The sequence below is a fragment of the Elephas maximus genome, chromosome 11 (assembly GCF_024166365.1).
Source record: "Elephas maximus indicus isolate mEleMax1 chromosome 11, mEleMax1 primary haplotype, whole genome shotgun sequence".
Classification (NCBI taxonomy): domain Eukaryota; kingdom Metazoa; phylum Chordata; class Mammalia; order Proboscidea; family Elephantidae; genus Elephas; species Elephas maximus.
Genome location: NC_064829.1, coordinates 65,456,759 through 65,477,225, shown reverse-complemented (window position 1 = coordinate 65,477,225; position 20,467 = coordinate 65,456,759). Strand labels below are relative to the sequence as shown.

Genomic DNA, 20,467 nt, shown 5'->3' with positions numbered 1-20,467 from the left:
ATTACTATGTATTGAAAAGCTCAGGATGATTAATTATAAGAAAATATCTGAGGAATGCCGTACAGTGTTTAATATTTTAATATGTTACCTACTTTGGTGATAAAAGAAAATTCCTACGCTCGAGTAGCTTTTAAAATGATACTATATGCTGCAACTTGCTACAATAACTCCTCATACTTTAATGGCAACGATAGAGGCAGTTTCACCAGAAGCACGTGGGTGGCAGGTGTGGACTGTCCACCAGCTGGCTCCATAACCTTTTGATCCTTTTGGACAGCAAATCTGTTCAACAGCCCTATGTGGTCATTCCTCATTTGTTGTCTGTTTTCTTCCCTTTTCATATGTTCAGAATCCCCACTCCTTTAGCTTGACATCCTTTTATTAAAATAGAAAGCTCCGAGTAAAGCAAACTAAAACTAATTTTACACTCAGTCAGCGTAAAGATTTCAGAATACATTAATGGATTATATCAGGAGTTGTTAGTATGTGATATTTCAGTTACATACAGAATTCATGTTTGCTTATTTATTCTTTTCCTATGAAATATACAACTACAGAGATTAACAAGATTAAAATCTTAAATGAGCCAACCTTCGGCTAATTTATAAAGTACTCTATGATACTCTAACTAAATATTAAGGGCTTTAATTACATAAACAGAAAGGCTTAAATTTGACCTAAGAACAACCTAGTTTATGCTTATTTAAACAATGAGACCCATCAAAGACTAATACTCTAACTGTTAATTTTCTGACCATTTTGTTGTTGTTGTTAAGTTTGATATGGCTGGAAAGGGCACTGTCTGAAAGCAGTGTTGATAAGCCAAATATCTGCTCATTCCTCCACGCCCACCCCAACCCCGTAAGATCAAAGACTGCGGAGCAGAATAAATAGTGGTTAAGAGGATGGGTTTTGAAGTCTAACAGTCACTTAGTAACCAAGAAAGCGTCAAAGTTTTTTAATCTTTCTTGGCCTCAGTTATCTCATCTGCAAAGAAAAAAACGGGGGGGGGGCGGGGGAGGTGATAATAGTGCCTACTTTACAGGGTTATTGTTATGATTAAATAAGTACTCAGCCTAAAATGCGACATAGGGAAAGTGATCGACTAATGGCAGGTATTATCACTGTTTTATTTATATTATAGGAGCCCTGGTGGTACAGTGGTTAAAGTACTTGGCTGCTAACTGAAAGGTCAGCAGTTTGAACCCACCAGCCACTCTATGGGTGAAAGATTTTGCAATTTGCTTCCATAAAGATTTACAGCCTTGGAAACCCTATGGGGCAGTTCTACTCTGTCCTATAGGGTCAATATGAGTCGGAATCGACTCAATGACAATGTTTTTTTACGTAGGGTATATTGTATCCTCTCTGGACCTGCTAACAGACCTCAATACTCTCACCAAGTCTAGTAACATATGCATTTTTATCATTGCTTCAGGGAGTAATCTGTGGCTATGTTATGACTTTATCTTAAAGCTAGCTCATTTCTCTTCTTTCCAGGAAAAAATAAAATGGTATCCATACCAATTGCTAATGGCACCTCTCTTTCCAAACTGTCAAGAATACAACACTGAACAATTCTTCGGTATTTCCCTTAGTCCTTCATATACAATCGATATAAGCAAAGCTTGGAAATTATCTTTAATTCTTCACTATCTACATTTAGGTCTGGGCCCCTTTTCCCCTTCTGTTACAGCCTCCTAGCTACTTATTGTGCTTTAATCCATCCCCCACTCTATACTCCAACCAACCTGTTGCTGTCAAAGTCGATTCCAGCTCACAGCGACCCTATAGGGCAGAACAGAACTGTCCCATAGGGTTTCCAAGGAGCAGCTGGTGGATTCAAACTGCTGACCTTGTTGTTAGCAGCCAAGCTCTTAACCACTGTGCCACCAGAGTTCTCACTCTATACTATACTATACTAGTACGTTCTAAATAAAGATGTCTGGAAACTGTTTCTCAGTATTTCCAAAATTGCACACACCTTTTAAAAGAATGTCTACTGGTTTGCTATTGCCTAGTTTCATCTTCAACCAATGGAGGTCAGACTTTTATTTTATATCACTTCACCATTTGATATGCCGTTTAGACTGATTCCTTGTATTTGTTCTCCTGCTACTTCATTAGCAATGTTACATGTCTCCAACCAGAGTATAACTGGTTTGTAATTGTATGTCATTTTTTATTTTTTCTTTTAATACCCAAGATATGCAGTATAGTGCTATGCTCACAGTTTGTCCTTAAATTTGAGGATCTTCCTTGAATAAGGTTTATGATTAGCTGGTAGCTAATTCTATTTGTTGGAATATTATGATGTTAATGGTCACAAGTAACTGAAAAAAAAAAAAGCACAATTCTGCTTTTGAGTATTATTAAATACTCAAAAGCAGAACTCTTTTCATTCCAATCTTTTTTTTATTTTTTTATAGAAATTTATTTTTAAAACCTACACATATTTGAATAAGAACTTTAAGCCTGACACCTTATATAGAGTCCATTATGTCTACAAGCTCTGATCTTTTAAATGATAACAGTCTCAGTAAGCAAATGAAAACCAATACTCACTCAGTACATACTGCTACCCAAAGAGATCAAAGAATTTTAATTGCAGTTGTTAATGTGCGATGTTTCGACTACATGTAAAATACGTTTGTATTTTTATAGATAATGAATGTATTTATTTATTTAACAAACATGTAATGCTTACAATGGGCTACATACTGTTCTTGTTCTACGTGCTTAACGAAGACGGGCTCATTCCACACTCATAGTAACAGTAGAAAATACTATTATCTTTATCTGTGACAAATCTGAGCCTCAGAAAGATTAAGTACCCAAAGCCACATGGCTAAAAATTAAACAGTTATCCAGGGGCACCTTAAAGAATGGCCTGGCAATCTATTTCCAAAAATCAAACCCTGAAAACCCTATGGGGCACAGTTCTACTCTGACACCATGGAGTCTCAGTGAGTTGAAACTGACTCGACAGCACCTGGTACAGTCACCATTGACAAAGATCTGGCAGAGATAGGCTAGTCACAACAGTCTTCTCCTAACCCTTCTTGATTTTTTTTTTTTTCATTTTCCTTCATGTATATCATGTACTGTCTGTCTTGACATATATAATAAGTATGTCGTTACTGAGAATAATTGGTATTGGCAAGAGGTCATTTAAAATAAATCCACCTAAAACCAGGGACAAATTTTCATAGTAAAAAGTTTTTTACAAGTTTGATTGAGATTTTATGTTTAAAAAGTGAAACTAATTTATTTTATCTTATAATCAGTAACATTTATGCTAAATTATAATTATGAACTCTTTTTCTTGGAAGCACAAAGAATGAATCAAATGAATTGTGGGTGAAGTATGCTTTTTCTGAAAAAAAAAAAAAGATGTCACAGTATAACTTCTCTTCAGTGAACATTTGACTTGCAGCATGATTGCAAAGTATAGCATTTTTGCGAAAAAAAAAAAAAAAAAAAACACTCAAAAACATCAACAATTTTCCCCAAGGCCTTTCCCAATCCATTCAAAATATATTCTTGTGAAAGAACTGTCAGTCAAAATCCATGCTAATTTTCTCTTTTTCAATAGTACACTGGTCTCGCTCTACCAGCTCTTATTTTTCAAGGACTCACAGTTCACAACTTCCACTTGCAAGGGATCTGCCTTATATTTGCACCTGCATATCATCAGATCAATATCTAAGAAGTTGGCACCCATAAGCTCAGTAAAGCAATACGCAGAGACAGACGTTAGTGTTAAACAGGGTAGGGTATTTGGGGATTAATTTTATAAGTCTGTTAGTGAATATTTTGATAGCAGATAACTTTTGCTTCCTTACCAAACTCCAAGCTGTCAGGATCCAGAAAAAGAAAAACCAGAATTTGGGGATCCCTTGTTTTCACGATAAGGTAAAGTACAGGTAGTTCCCGACTTATGACATATTCGAGTTACAACAAACTGTACTTACAACCATGGGGTATTTTTTTTTTTGGTAAATCTTGTCGTTAGTAATATGTACTACATACAATCTCTCAGTATGTAATTTGCTGATGTCATCATATCTGTAAGTTTATATGCAATGTTTCCAATCCCCAAAGACAAATAAAGATTGAATTTATAAAGATATTGATAAGAAGAAATTAAAAAAAAATGAGGTTTTCAACTTATGTTAGAACCGACTTAGGATAGAGTCATTGGAACAGAACCCCGTCATAAGCCAGGGACTACCTGTACTCACTTTTGTTGACAGGTAGCAGCAAGCTTATTTATGACTTCTGGTACTTTTCCTAAACATGCATGCAATGATTTGTGGAAAAGCATGCAAACTCTTACGTGATATGACATGATCCATGTACTGAGGTAAATAAGGAGCCCAGGCATCAATGGTTTCCTTCCGTCCCGCCTGCTCGATTCTTCTCAGTTCTGCTAGAAGCAGGGCCTGTGCAGCTTCTCTGACCTAAGACAGCCACGGGTCCAAATGTAAGAAAAGAAGACATATCCATCTGTGAGGTAGTGAATACTTATTATAAACTGCTGTTGTTTGTTGTTAGCTGCCGTCAAGTTGATTCCGACTCATAGTGACTCTATAAAACAGAGTAGAACTGCTCCATAGGTTTCCAAGGAACAGCTGGTAGATTCAACCTGTCAGGTTTTGGTTAGCAGCCAAGCCTTAACCACTGTGCTACCAGGGTTCCTATGATAAACTAGAAAGTTCATAATGAATTAAAGACTAATACATATAAAAATCACATTTTATTGCATAAGAAAAAACTACTAACCAAATAGTGAATTAAATACTAAAAGTGGAACAAAATGGATAACAGCAAATCATGAGAGACATTTTAATTAAGAATCTCATAGAAAAATATTTTAACACTAGTGGACAGGACTGTTTGAACAGTTAATCAGATTTTGGTTTAAAACTTGATTTTCTAAAACTTTTAAAACATTCTTGTACTTTAATGAAGCATATTTCATTTTAAATTTCCATATAAATAGTATTGTTAAGCCATCATTGGAACTATTAAATTCGTTTTCTCTTTTAAGCCATATCTAGTGATTTTTTTATCTAGTATATTTTTTAGTCTTATCTAGTGAATTTTAAAAATCATATAAGCTAAATAGGTACTTTTTACACAAACATATATATATAAACTCACACTTTTACAAATTCATGCGAATCTAAGATATGCTTAGACAATTTGTTTTCAACAAATGAACAAATATATTCACATGTAACAGCAAAATCTTTTTTGTCCTATAGGAGAAAACAATTTTTGCAAATTATATTATCTCAATTTTTCTTTCAATGTGGCATACGACTTATATTTTCCAGGTTTATTTTATTTTATTTTTTTGGCAAAAGTGCCACAGGCATGAGGTCAAAGAAGCCAGTCAATTACCAAATGATGTACCGATCAATTTATTAACTATTTATAATGGAAACGACAACTCAGCAGAAACTGAATAAGAGTTTGAGTAAAAAGTTATTTAAGTACAAATGACTTTTGGGGTGAACCGAATATTATCCAATACAAAACCATGAAAATTTTAGTATGCTATAATCCCTCTTGTAATTGAGGTAAGAGAGACTAGGAAAGGGACAAATATAAATATCATTTTTATAATTTACCAAATATAAGTTGCACTTATATCAAATATAAGTAACATTTATATTTGGTAAATTATAAGTTACTTATGCTTGGTAAATTTAAAAATCTGATACAGCTATATAGGTCAAGCGCTATGATAAGAAAAATCTCTAAAAGATATTTCCAAATCCCTGGTGATATTACATTCCCAGCAATACCTAATACAGCATGAGGACTTTAATACAAAATAATGGCCACCACTGACTGAGCTCCTCCTACCATGTGTCAGGCTCTGACTTACTGTTTTACCTGTATTAACTTACTTGATGCTGAAAGCAATCTCATGAGGAATATATTATTATCTCTACTTTACAAATGAGCCTCAAATAAGATAAAGACATTGCCCAGGGCCACAAAGTCAATAATTGGTGGAACTGATATTTAAACCCACGTCTTTTCTAAATTCAAAGACCTCTACTTCTACTATAATATAGTGCTTTGCCATAGTCACTTAGAATTTGGCCGATGTGATTACACCTGTATGTGTGATTTCAGGGAGGTGGGCGTGTGTATGTGTGACTACATGTGTGTGCAAAATGTGTGTACAATATGTACAGAAACAAATACTTAAAAAACAATTCCATTAAAAGGTATGAAATTATATTTATCAAATAGCCCCGGATCAAAAAAAAGAATAAATGAATAAGCAAGCTGAAACATTACTGTCTAGCGTATAACTTAAAAAAGAAAACCATGGAAATCACTAATCCATATTTTCTTTCCCACAGTAAACAGATGATAACACAAATTAGATAAAATTAAACATTTTTGTTTAAAATTTACATTTGAACTTAAACTTCATTTTAACAATTCACATTTTAATATTTTTTATTCTCTATCCATATCATCTCGCCATTACCTCCAAGCATCGATCTTGCCATCTCCGGGCCAGCATCTCTAGAAGTGGAGGCCTAAATTTGTCCAATCCCAGCAGGTCTGGCAGCATAACACAATGCATGGCAGCCAGCTGACTCCACCCTATTAAAAATGTAATATATTTCAGATACTTTAAACGTTTTTTGGCATTTACTAATTCAAAGGAATTTCTTTATGTAAGTATACCAAGGGAAAAAAGACTGATCCACTAAATTATGTTACAAATGATCTCAATTTATTAGACATTTTGTGCAAAGAATTATATTAAATGTATTCACCCCCAAATCATGTAGCTGATACCTATAAGAACTCTCAAAGTCTTAAAGCAAATAAAAATTAATTTCCACATAATATACATCAGAAAGCTACAAGGAAAACACATTTCTAAACAGCCCTTCTTTAAAAAAAAAAAAAGTATATATATACACATATATATATATAAAGAAAAGGAAAGTGTAGAAATAATTTTTTTAGAGCTATAGACCTTAAGCCATTCTCCATTAAAAGGGGATTCACAAAGATATCCAAAGACAGGTTCATGTCATGTCACTTAAGACGTGGCCCTCTATGTGTTACCATTCTGTCAGCCAAAAGAGATGTTATCCCTACTCTGTTCAAGGTATTTATTGATCCCTTTTCTTACAAAATGAATCAGATATTTGATCGCAATCATAGTTGAAACAAGCCATATAACACCGATTATGAGAGGAAAAGAATTCGGACATTATCCTAACAAAAACTTGACAACCCAAATTTACAAAATCTTAAACTTGATTAACTCTAATCTATGGGAATAAATATTGCTTCTCCCAAAATTTTAATTACAGTATGGAACTTGATTATATGAAGAAAAGCAAACAAGCAAAGCACAGTAAATCACTTTCATATTTATAAGTACTATACTCGAGTAATCATTTGCACCCCATTTTAAAGGTATTTGAAAAATATATACACAAAAAATGACTCATTCTTCTTGAATTACATGAGGCCACTATTAATCCACAATAATTACTACAGAACTCAAAATGAGCATTGAGATTTTTGAAAAGAGAAGAAGAGAGACAGACAAACCACCTATCTAAAGAAGCGTTCTTTGAGTGAGGGCATTTTCAATTGAGAATAAATAATTAATTACTTTAATTAAGGTGATAAGCACACATTTTTTAATTGGCATTTATTTTCAATAGAGGTCTTTATACATATGTTCAATTACTATTTATTAATTTAGTAATTTTTAAAAAGTATTTTAACATCTCCTAAAAGCATGAAGTATATTTACGAGCAGAGTTTTAATACAGTGATGATTCTCATCAAGGCTCAAAGTCTCAGAGCTTGTTTTAACAAATGACTCTTTCACAATAGCTTAACAAAAACGACCCTAATTATTTTGCTAAAATTCAGTTTCATTATACAAACCTTAGTTCAGGTCTTTGACAGGGAAACCAAACAAAAACCTAATTTACGCTTTTAAGCTCCTCCGGGTTCTTTCCAAAGGAGCAGCACCTGGAAGCTCAGCTCTGTACTCAACAGACACTGTAACATCCCCTCCATTTGGGTGGACTTATAATACTACTTTTCAGTGAAAAGTCAAAGTCATTCTGGATTATTTGAGATTTTATAAATTTCCTCCTTTTTATACAAACTGGTGAAGACTGAGAACCCAAAAAAGACAGAGATTGGATATAACTCAGAGCTCACAAATTCCATTCAGTTTCCAGGCAGTATAAATAATCTAAGATGGCTCTTGGGGAATAAAGGTTTTTAGACCTCACACGCATTCTCAGGCCTCCAAAAAAGTATTTTTGCTTTCCACTCTGGTAATTCCACAGGGAAAACTTGGCAGCCTAACTACATATCAAAAATGGAAATGACAAATTTTTTCCTCAACCAGAAACAGAAGTAGTAAAAAAAAGTATGGAGGATAAACAGGTTAATTCCTACCAGCATATAATCACTAGTGCCAATCCTCGATCTGAGGACCTTTAAAACAAGAATGTAAATCAAGAAGCCTCTCAATCTCCCCCACAAACTAGGACACACAGTGTATAAGCAGAGCAGACTGTGTGTGTCACAGAGCAGTGAACATGTAAAATAAATTCACCGGCTCCAGCACCAGAGATCACATGGTAAACATCATCATGAAAACCCATCCGCCTTGTAGTAACTACTTCATACAAATAATTAGCGTCCTGGTACTAGATCTTAAACAGCATTTTGGATAAGAGGAAACATGGTTTATATGAGCCAGGAGTAACGTTACATTTTATAACTGGTCCTTTTCATTGACATTAGCAAATAAAGTTATAAAAGGGGAACTTTAGGATCTCATACATAACAAAGCAGATGAATGTATAAATTAGATAAAAAGAACATGTCATATTGGAATAAAGCACAGGTTGAAAGAAAAGTTGTTAGAAAGTTGAGAGAGAATACCTTCATTTACTAAGAAACAGGTATGTAAAGCAGGAGTAGAAGCAGGGTCAGAGCCAGAGTGATCAGCATCAGACCGAGAGGAAACGACAGGTGCAGCAACTTGTAGAGGAAAATAGAAGAAATAAAGAGGAGAGAATTGAGGTACAGCAGTTTCTGAAAAAAAGCTCAGTATTAGTGAAGAATGAAAAACAAATTGGCAAAGTATAGTGAATGTAGAACTGAAAAATGATGTTTTTAATCAGAAGGGCATGATCCTTAATGGAAATGATACACAGGCAATCCCTGGGTTACAAACGTCCAACAACTCATGCTTGCCCTTAATGCTATGCAAATATGCCCTCACAGTGAAAAGAATGAACCAACCCCTGCTCGCAACACATCCTTCATCACAATCACCTTCACCTCCTGTATGTGACGCTTTTAAGTCATTGAAAAGGGTTCGATCCTTTTCTTGCACTAAAGTAAGGGTAAATAAGAACCGTATGTACCTGTTCTGACTTATCTACAAATTAGACTTAAAGATTCAATGACACAGTTAGGAACGGATCTCGTTCATAACTCAGGGACTGCCTGTTATTTATTGAATAGTAATTAAAATATAGCTCAAATTTCTCTTAAAGCCAAAGTCTATTTAATGTTATCACTGAATGATGTGTTGACTAATGCAACATATAACTCGAAGACAACGAAAGCTATAAAAAAATGACAACAAACATATTAAGAATTAGCAAAAATGTAATTCAATTAAAAAATGTATCACATAATGAAAAAGTTTGTGTTGGTCTTCATATTGTCAATTACATTTTTTCTAATTATCTATTTTCTAAAATTATATGTAAATTAATTTTAAATATCTGCTGAGATGATTTCAATTTTTTACATTCATTTTGTAAAAATTAAAATACACCAACTTGTAAAGAATATATATAGCATGCTTAGCTCTTGTTAGAATTCTAACACAGCTTCGTTCTTTGAAATTCGAAAAGTATTTTTATGATGCAAATGCTTTATATTCTAAAAATAATTATTGGGAGTTTTATAATTCTTACAGAATAAATGTACCAAACCAAAACAAAAAGTTATGTTACCAAGAAAATGTTTCAGCTTAAATTATCATATGAAAAGGCAAAAGGGCCGTATGGCACACACATTCTACAACTGGAGGTCAATGTTAAGATTTAGAGGTCACCATTTGACACTTCCTTCCTATGGAGAAATTACCATATGTCATGCACAAGCATCTTCAAATTAATCCCTCTCCTGTCTTCTGTCATTGAACAGCAATAGGTTTGGGCTCCTGAACAGATTAAGCATTGTCTGCTGAATGATATGTTTGGTTTTCATGCAGTGAAGTTCTTTTGTAACTATAGGACAGCTGCATGAAAACAACTTTTTCATAATTTCCACACGAATGCATCATAATGTCAATCAGGCACGTGTGAGGCACACAGTGGAACTAAAAGAAGTCCCTGAACAGTAACCAAAAAGAAAATCCAGTTCCAGAGACCCTAAGAAGCACATCTTGCACACACGAAAGTTTCATCTGTGGAATTTTAATTTGTTTCATTACAAAGACCAACTTTGTTCTTTATAAAGTTACAATTGTTTCAAAATTTTATATGTCAATAAAATTACAACTTATATTTCATAATTCATTATTTCATATAATGCTTATGCAAGGAGTAGGGCTGCTCTTAATTGTATATGTCATAAGACCTAAAAATTCAACTGTAAAGTCTCCTTGCAAAGAAATACCAAGTACTCCCACATTTCATTGACTAATTTTACTTTTCATGTTTTAACACTTTTAATTACAAATTCAGTTATTACAAGCCTAAAATGTATTCACCTGCCCATAAAAAAGTTGGTAAGCCTCGATGGTGAGGAGTAAGTTTTCATGTTTCAGATTTCATGCCACCAAAAGTGTTGAGAAAGTACCTCTGGTAGCTTCTAACAGCTGGGACTTTTCTATAATTTCACTTACAAAGAGAGAAATTATTTTGTCCCTGGAAAGGCCATATTAATTCTGCCTGATTTTATCCTTAATTCTTAATGGACACTAGAAAAAGAGGGTGAGGAAATTCAATATAAATGAGTAAAATTTAGTAGTGAAGTGATACCTACCCTAGCCAGGTAGAATAAGTAGCGGAATTAAACCACAGATGTAGTATATAAGCCAAAAGTCTAAAAGAAAACTAGAAATGCTACTGGTGAAAGTGATAGCGTAAGCATGATATATCCTAACAGAATAATGTTCAACACCTGTAACTTTATTTTTAAAGGAAAAAAAAAGATACTGTTATATTTTTCAAATCATGTTTAAATGCTCTTTTATAAGGAAAAAGCCATTTATACTTGTCCTTTAGTAAATTCTGCGAGCACTGAAAATCAAGAAAAATATTATAGTAGAAATCAAGAAATCACATTTACTATGATTTAAAAACTTCCTCATTGCTACCAAATAGTAATTCCTTTAGGCCACTTCACACAAGCATAACTGCAGAATCTAGAAGTACCTTCATAATCCATCAAGAATACTGAAATTTCACTCTGCTCTAGCTTTTACAATTGTCCAAGTATAGAAAAATCAGCAACAGAAAATTAGGAGGAAAAAACACCACTTTCAAAAAGAAAAGCTCAAGATTTAATGACAAATAATAAACCTGGAAAGTTATGAGTAGCACTGAATATTGAAGATATACACCACAAAACATAATCAAGCATTTGATTTCTTAAAACAGAAGAACTGCCCTATCAACCATCGATCTGTTTCTTTTATTAAAGATTAGTAAAATATAAGTGAAAACAGTTTTAGCACAGCTTCAAAATGGTGATAAAACTGACAGAAGTTCTATGATTTTACCTGGGAAGGTCCGTTAAGTAATTTTGCGGCTGAGAGCCTCTTCAATGGCTTACCCTCACATGAAAAGATAGATGAAGATAAACGAACTTGTGTGGCAACGTATATAGGCACACATATGCTCTGGCTTCCCTTTAAATGGCATATACATGTGGACTCAATGTTACAACATCCATAGTTTCTATTTTTGAACAAATATATTTCAGTCTTCTTTTGAAATCTGATTCTAAACTCCATTTTTCCTTACTGCCATTGTGATATTATAAACATATACAGGACATAAAATAAAACTAGGAACCAAGTACTCTCAACGTATTTGTGTAAACGTCATTAGCCTTGTGGTACATAAATACAAACAGTCTTTTCGATACATTTTTCAGAGGAAAAAGAAACCAGAAAACACAAAAGCAATGCTTAAAGAAATTTTTTCAAAGTTTAACACTAAAAAAATGAATTAAAGTATTTAAAGATGAATCACTTTATCTAAACTATTACATGGTAACCATGATGCTACAGGAGGAGTCGGGAGGGAAGAGAAAAAAGAGGAGGAAGAGAAAACATAAAAAAATTAGAAACAAAATAAACTTTGTAGAGCCAAACGCCACTGACTTAATATAGAGCTTTTGGACACTGGGCATTCTGTCTAGCACAGAAATCTTGGTGCAGCGTTTGCCTTTGTATAAACTTCCTTTATGACTACATTTTTACATCTTTGGTAGATAGGCATTCTAATCACCTGTTAAGTCAATGAACCATTAGGATAAATCCTTAATTCTGCTTTCATTATCTCTTTTTTTAAAGCCTGCAAGTAGATAATGCAACATCCTGTTGGATTAATCAGAACATATCGTGTCTCCAACGCGTTCTACAATTGTCACAACTGGTGCAGTGACACTGCTATGAATGCAAACTTGGCAAGAAAGCTAATTCTTCTTCATTTTGTTATCCGAAAAATTCCCGCTTCAATGACATTTTCTAATGCTGAGAAGAAGTTGGTAAAAAGCTATATCAATAATTCTAACATTATAATGACCAGAAAGCTAGAAAACAAATACACTCGTAATTGTTTTCTAAAGAAAGGAAGCTTTATAACTTGTATGTATAAATGTGTGTGTGTGAGTACATGAATATGTGTCCAGTAATCATGAGGACTACATCTACAAACCCCATTATAATGCTGTCCCGTAGTACCATACCACTGGACCCAGATAAAGATGAAATGCCTTAATGTAGAGTCCTATGTCTATTTCAAAAATTAAATCCCTTGGGCTCTTATGCACTGCTGATGGGAATGCAAAATGATACAACCATTTTGGAAAACGATATGGTGTTTCCTTTGAAAGCTAGAAATAGAAATACCATGGGATCCAGCAATCCCACTCCTAGGAACATACCCTAGAGAAATAAGAGTCGTCATAAGAATAGACATTCGCACACACAGGTTTACTGCTGCATTGTTCACGATAGCAAAAAGATGGAAACAACCTAGATATCCATCAACAGATGAATGGATAAACAAACCGTTGTACATACACACAATGGAGTATACGCAACAGTAGAGAACAACGACGCATCTGTAAAGCATCTCATAACATGGATGAATCTGGAGGGCATTATACTGAGTGAAATAAGTCAATTACAACATTGAACAAGACCACTACTATAAAAACTCATGAATAGGTTTACATACAAAAAGAAACAATTTCAGATGGTTACGAGGGAGGGGAGGGGTAGGAATGCAAAAACACTGAATAGATAAGTGGTAACTTTGGTGAAGGCTAAGAAAGTACACAGCACTGGGGAAGCCGGCACAACCACTACAAGGCAAGGTCATGGAAGTGCCATAGACACATCCAAACTCCCTGAGGGACCAAATTGCTGGGCTGAGGGCTGTGGGAATCATGGTCTTGGGGAACATCTAGCTCAGTTGGCAAAACACAGTTTATAAAGAAAATGTTCTACATTCTACTTCGGTGAGTAGCGTCTGGGGTTTTAAAAGCCTGTGAGCGGCCATCTAGGATACTCCACTGGTCTTACTGCCTCAGGAGCAAGGAAGAATGAAGAAAATTAAAGACACAAGGCAAAAATTAGTCCAAAGGACTAACAGACAACATCTACCACAGCCTCTACCAGACTGAGTCCAGTACAACTAGATTGTGCCCAGCTACCACCACTGACTGCTCTGACAGGGATCACAATAGAGGGTCCTGGACAGAGCTGGAGAAAAATGTAGAACAAAATTATAACTCAAAAGGGAAGACCAGACTTGCTGGCCTGACAGAGGCTGGAGAATCCCTGAGAGCATGGCCCCCAGGCACCCTTTCAGCTCAGTAATGAGGTCACCCCTGAGGTTCACCCTTCAGCCAAAGATTGAACAGGCCCATGGAACAAAACAAGACTAAAGGGGCACACCAGCCCTGGGGCAGGAGGGAACAGGAAAGCTGGTAATAGGGAACCCATGGTTAAGAAGTGAGAGTGTTAAAATGTCGTGGGGTTGTTAACCAATGTCATACAACAATGTGTGTACTAAATGATGAGAAACTATTTTGTTCTCTAAGCCTTCATCTAAAGCATAATAAAAAAATAAAAATAATCAAAAAACTAAATCCCTTGGATCCATCTGCAAAATATGCCTGATTAGATAGCTATTTAATTATTATATAAGATGGCACTGTACCTTAATTAAGAATATTTTAATATGGCCAACAGAAGGGTGGTCCAACAACATGAACCCAAGCTGAGCCCATATTTTTCAGGGCAACAAGACAGGCACACAGATTAATAACTCGGACAGTACAGAAAAGCTCATTTTGAAAAATGGGATTCCTCCCCCTCACACCCACGTCTGGCTCTGAGAGGCAAACATTTTCAATTTTTTAGCTATTTCTTCCAGCATTTACTACCATATTACTAAATAACATGCTAATACTACAATTTCTTGATTACCAAAGACAGACCTTAGCTACTGGGTCTCTACCAATATTGTGGAAGATGAGGATTTGGCTTTGACAAACCACCATCTCCTAACCATTATCCTTTCCTTTACCATCAACTTTCCAAAATAGTTACATCATACTTTTTTATATCAATGCTAATTGTTTCTATTATCTCTCTATGAATTCTGTTCAAAGTTGATCCAAGTAGCTTACTAAGATCACATTTCCTTCCTTAGACAACTTGTTCATTTTTTTTTTTAATTTAAAAATTATCTTTTTTATTTGCATTGTTTTCCATGTTCCTAATTCTTCTTCTTAAATCTGTCCTCTAAATGATTTTCCACATGCCAGTTTCATTTTTCCCAGAACCATCCCTCTGGAAGCCCCCTCACACCCTGCCCCACTTGCTGCATGGCTGCCATGGAGACTTCCCTCCACCATCATCCTGCAAATCCCCTCTGCCTGCTCTCCTGAATGAGCTGCCCAGTCTCCTGGATGCCAGCTCTTTTTCTTTTTGCCTGGTTTGCTGGTTTACTTTGATGAAGGACATCTTTCAGTATCTTGATGAAGAAAGGTATACAATATAGTAATTTTTTGAGATCTTACATGGCTGAAAATGTCATTATTCTACCTTTTTATAAGTGTGGTAAATACATACATATACATACACATGGTGGCACAGTGGTTAAATGCTATGGCTGCTAACCAAGAGGTCGGCAGTTCAAATCCGCCAGACGCTCCTTGGAAACTCTACGGGGCAGTTCTACTCTGCCCTGTAGGGTCGCTATGAGTTGAAATCGACTCTACGGCGGTGGGTTTTATACATATACATATATATATATATATATACATACACATATACATACATATATGGAGCCCTGGTGGCACAGTGGTTAAGAGCTTGGCTGCTAACCAAAAGGTCAGCAGTTTGAATCCACCAGCTGCTCCTTGAAAACCATATGGGGTAGTTCTACTCTGTCCTACAGGGTCACTATGAGTCCGAATCGACTCGATGGCAATGGGTATATATATACCTTTTGTCATTTCAACCATTTGTCCTTGTATAATTCACTGACATCAATTACCGGTGGCGCAGTGGTTAAGAATTTAGCTTCTAACCAAAATCCACCAGCTGTTCCTTGGAAACTCTATGGGGCAGTTCTACTCTGTCCTATAGGGTCACTATGAGTGGGAATTGACTTGATGACAATGGGTTTGGTTTCGTGTTTCCAAATTTTTTCATCACTTTTACAGAAATTTACTATCTTTTTACTCTGCCTTTTTATATTTGATTGATAGTTTGGTTTAAGAACTCTAAAATCAAAAGATCACCTTCCCTCAGTGTTTTTAAGGACCTACTCCAGTATCCTGTAGCTCCGGATTACTATTAAGAAGTCCAATGACACTCTTTTTCCTGAAGTACAATTAATGAAGTGAAACGTAACTAATTAAATTGTTGGTTAGTAGTAATGTTAGAAGAAACTACACAGAGAAAATAAGTACATGCCATATAAATAATATGTTCGTGCATTTTGAAACGGAGTAACAAAAAAAGCAACTGTATCAGCAATTATGAGAATTTCAAAAGTACTACTTACACCCAGGTAAAGTTTTTTGTGGAACTTCATCAATTAGTATTTCTGTACACAATGCATATCATAAACAAACCCCTGTTCTAGGAGGTCACTACAATGTTCTTGGGTAATGTGGCCAAACTTGTTAAGGTGGGTTGTTGTGGGGAGTAAGTGAAAAACAGAGGAAAGTGAGTGGTGTGTACTCAGTAAATCATTTATTCATGAGATAAATTTATTCATATCATTCATCATAGTGCTGATACACAAAAAATATGAAAACCTTATTTAAGTGATAGATTCATTAATAATCTAAAAAAAAAACCAAACCCATTGCCATCAAGTCAATTCCGACTCATAGCAACCCTATAGGACAGCGTAGAACTGCCCCATAGAGTTTCCAAGAAGCGCCTGGTGGATTCGAACTGCCAACCTTTAATAATCTAGACCCTTTCATTTACATCTGGAACAGTATCTAACACATTTAAAAGCAATATAGAAATATACTAGCAAACATTATTAGAAAAAAAAAATCCTTAAAACACTGTAAAAGAAGAGCTCAAACAGTTAAGTACAATGGAGGAGCACAAAGTTCCAGACAACAGAAGGCAGGATGAATTAAACAGTGCAGGACAGCATTCGGATAAACAGACAAACATCTACCAAGGCAACATTACAAAAGTGACTGCTGATAATATTTGAAAAATAGAGTAACACTACTTCCAACCTCTACAGCACCACTGGATTATATTAGGATTGGAGTAAGTACAAATGTGATGATAGTTTCACCTTAAACTCCAGCCACGGAGTTAAAGAAAACCTTCTGTAAAAGGTCTCCCCTATTACTCTTGTTGTTTGCTGCCATTCAGTTGATTCCAACTCATGGTGACCCCCATGTATGCAGAGGAGAACTGCTCCATAAGGTTTTCAAGGCCGTGACCTTTCAGAAGCAGGCTGTCAGGCTTGTCTTCCGAGGTGCCTCAGGTGGGTTTGAACCACCAATCTTTCAGCTAGTAGTTGAGTGCTTAACCATCTGTGCCACCCTGGGACCCCCTCTCATTAGTAACATACTCAGAATAAATAAATGTGTTTCCCTAAGGCCAAGAAACAGTGGATAGAGGTCACTATAATAAAAGAGAAATTTATAACATAAACACTAACTTGAATTAGGTATATAAAGGTTTTCTACTTCATTTAATTAACACTTAATAAGTGCCTACTCTGTGCCATGTATTGGGCTAAGCAAATAAAAACACAAAAAGACACAGTACCTGCTCTCAAGGTACTGTCTAGTAGGAAAAACAAGCAAACAACTAATTAAAATATTATTATAAATTACACTCTTACAGATCTCCACTAGACATAAAAGCCTTGAGGGCAGGGATTCGTTTTATCAACCCTTATCACCTCAGCACCTACTTATTGACAAACTGACTCTAGGAGCACAAAGAGAGACTATCTATAGGTTCAATCATTCAGTAAATATTTACTGAGCTCCTTCTATCTATCAGCCACTGTTCTAAGCACTTGTGATAAATCAGTGAACAAAACATAAAAATATTCCCACGCTTTGAGCTTCCAAAACTGATCAAAGTTATAGTCAAACTTTAAAAAAAAAAGGTACATTAAGTTAAAACAAAGGAAATTTTAAGGGGTTCTCAGACCCATAAAGGGACTTGAGGCATGGCCTCCAAGTTAAAATGTGTAGCAATAGATTCTAGAAAAGAATAGTAAGAAATTATTGGTTAATTTATGTAAATGATTCCTGAGATAAATTAACAATGACTGCCTCATACTTCCGAGTTTAGATAACCTAGGTTAAACCCATCTCTGAAAAACAAAATTACAAATAATGTAACATAACTTCAAATCTTTATGTTGCTTAGACCTGACTGTATACCTAACACTAAATAAACATACAACTACATAAACATTAAAAAATGGTTACAATCAAGATAGGCACTAGAGACACAGATCGAAGAATTATGTCATGAAATTATTAAACAAATCAAGAGAACTACTGTATGTCAGACATAGAAAAGCCTAAAGCCACAGGCAGATTTAGGGCTATATTACCATGAACAAAAATTTGGCTGACATTTCTGATCCCTCTCTCAAATGAAATGTTTCATAAACTGCAAAATCAAGTATCTAATAAATAAATATCTCTAACAAAAAAATACATGGACTGTCAGTAAATGTTAATTACTGGCAAACATTGAATTGGCAAATCCACTGTTAAACAAAATAATCCTCTTATGAAGAAATTATTTTCCAATAAAATGCCCTGATATTGTTTACGGGAAAGTATATAAGCTAAACACCCAAATGTCCAAAAAGTCCAACTCCCAGCTAAAATCTTTACTCCATATAGATTACTTTGCAGCTGAACAAGTATTAGCCAACATGTAAGTGACAGTTTATTGGAAAGAGCATATTCATGTATGCAGTCCAACTTGAACAATGGCTTGTGAGTCAGTCTGCACTGCAGTGGTAGTCAGGAGAAGAAAACAAGGAGGAAAGTGTTTAAAAGAAAAACAATGTAAAAGAAGGGTAGAAAGACGAATATATATCATGCTCTATGTAATGCTCTAAAGTGCTCTGTGGTATACTGGTATAAGCACTCATCTGCTAACCAAAAGGTTGGTGGTTCATATCCACCCAGTGGTTCCAAATCCATCCACCAGCTCTGTGGGAGGAAAGACCTGGAAATCTGCTCGCTTAAAAATTACAGCTAGAAAATGCTATGGGGCAGTTCTGCTCTATCACATACGGCAGCTATGAGTTGAAATTGACTCAGTGGCACCTAACAACAACAACATATAAGCTCTAACTGTTGAATCGTAGACAGAGAACTCAGAGCTCTTTGTCTATATCTTTTACCACTTTCTACCCTAAATTGGTTATTTATATTCATGTATGATATAATAGACATAAACTACTCAAGAGAACATACATCAGACTAACATTTCTAAAATTTCTAGACCCCCAAAAAGAGTTGTTTGGAGACAAAAAGTGCTAACAAATATTTCTTGAAAAAATAATTATATATTCATTTCAATATTCGAACAGAAAGTGCATTTCATAATATTATCCTAAAGTATTTTACTACCTCACTCTCTCTCAGTAGAGATTGCCGACCTTTATATACACATTAATAAGACTGAAACATCAGTGCTTTCCAAAGGGAAATTCCTAAACCTGGTGGTGCAGTGGTTAAGAGCTCAGCTCCTAACCGAAAGGTGGGCAGTTCAAATCCACCAGCTGTTCCTTGGAAACCCTATGGGGCAGCTCTACTCTATCCTATGGGGTCTCTATGACCAGCAATAGACTCGATAGCGATGGGTTATGGTCTTAAAAAATGCTTAAAAAATACATATATGTATATATACACACACACACATACTTATAAAAATATATATATATTTAAAAAAAAACACTGCTGTTGAGTCAATTCCAACTCATAGTGACCCTATAGGGTTTCCAAGGCTGTAAATCTTTATGGAAGCAGACTGCCACATCTTTCTCCCACGGACCCACTGGTGGTTTTGAACCGCCAACCTTCCAGTTGTGCCAGCATTTTTTCACCATACCTATTCAATCTGTATACCGAGCAAATAATCCAAGAAGTTGGACTATATGAAGAAGAACAGGGTATCTGAACTGGAAGAAGACTCATTAACAATCTGCAATATCCAGATGACACAACCTTGCTTGCTGAAAGTAAAGAGGACTTGATGCACTTACTGATGAAGATCAAAGACTACAGCCTTCAGTATGGATTACATCTCAACATAAAGAAAACAAAAATCCTCACAACTGGACCAATAAGCAACATGACAAATGGAGAAAAGATTAAAGTTGTCAAGGATTTCATTTTACTTGGATCCACAATCAACACCCATCGAGGCAACAGTCAAGGAATCAAACAACGTATTGCATTGAGCAAATCTGCTGCAAAAGACCTCTTTGAAGTATTAAAAAGCAAAGGTGTCACTTTGAGGACTAAGGTGCACCTGACACAAGCCAGGGTATTTTCAATCATAGCACATGCAAGCAAAAGCTGGACAATGAATAAGGAAGACTGAAGAAGAAATGATGCCTTTGAATTACATGGTTTTGGTGGCGAATAT

At 35.3% G+C, this 20,467-nt stretch overlaps 1 protein-coding gene across 4 annotated transcripts in view; it reads right to left on the bottom strand.

Moving 5' to 3' along the window:
• WDR7 (WD repeat domain 7) overlaps nucleotides 1-20,467 on the bottom strand; it is a 412,772-nt gene that overhangs the window by 274,725 nt on the left and 117,580 nt on the right. For 3 of the 4 annotated variants that reach the window (XM_049901822.1, XM_049901823.1, XM_049901824.1), the window contains 2 exons: nucleotides 6,518-6,636; nucleotides 4,340-4,463 (listed from right to left, as the gene is read on the bottom strand). In XM_049901822.1, coding sequence (XP_049757779.1) covers nucleotides 4,340-4,463; nucleotides 6,518-6,636 — 243 coding nt within the window. Of the gene's footprint in view, nucleotides 1-4,339; nucleotides 4,464-6,517; nucleotides 6,637-8,967; nucleotides 9,067-20,467 lie in introns of all 4 variants that reach the window. The other variant, XM_049901825.1, reaches the window with a different exon arrangement.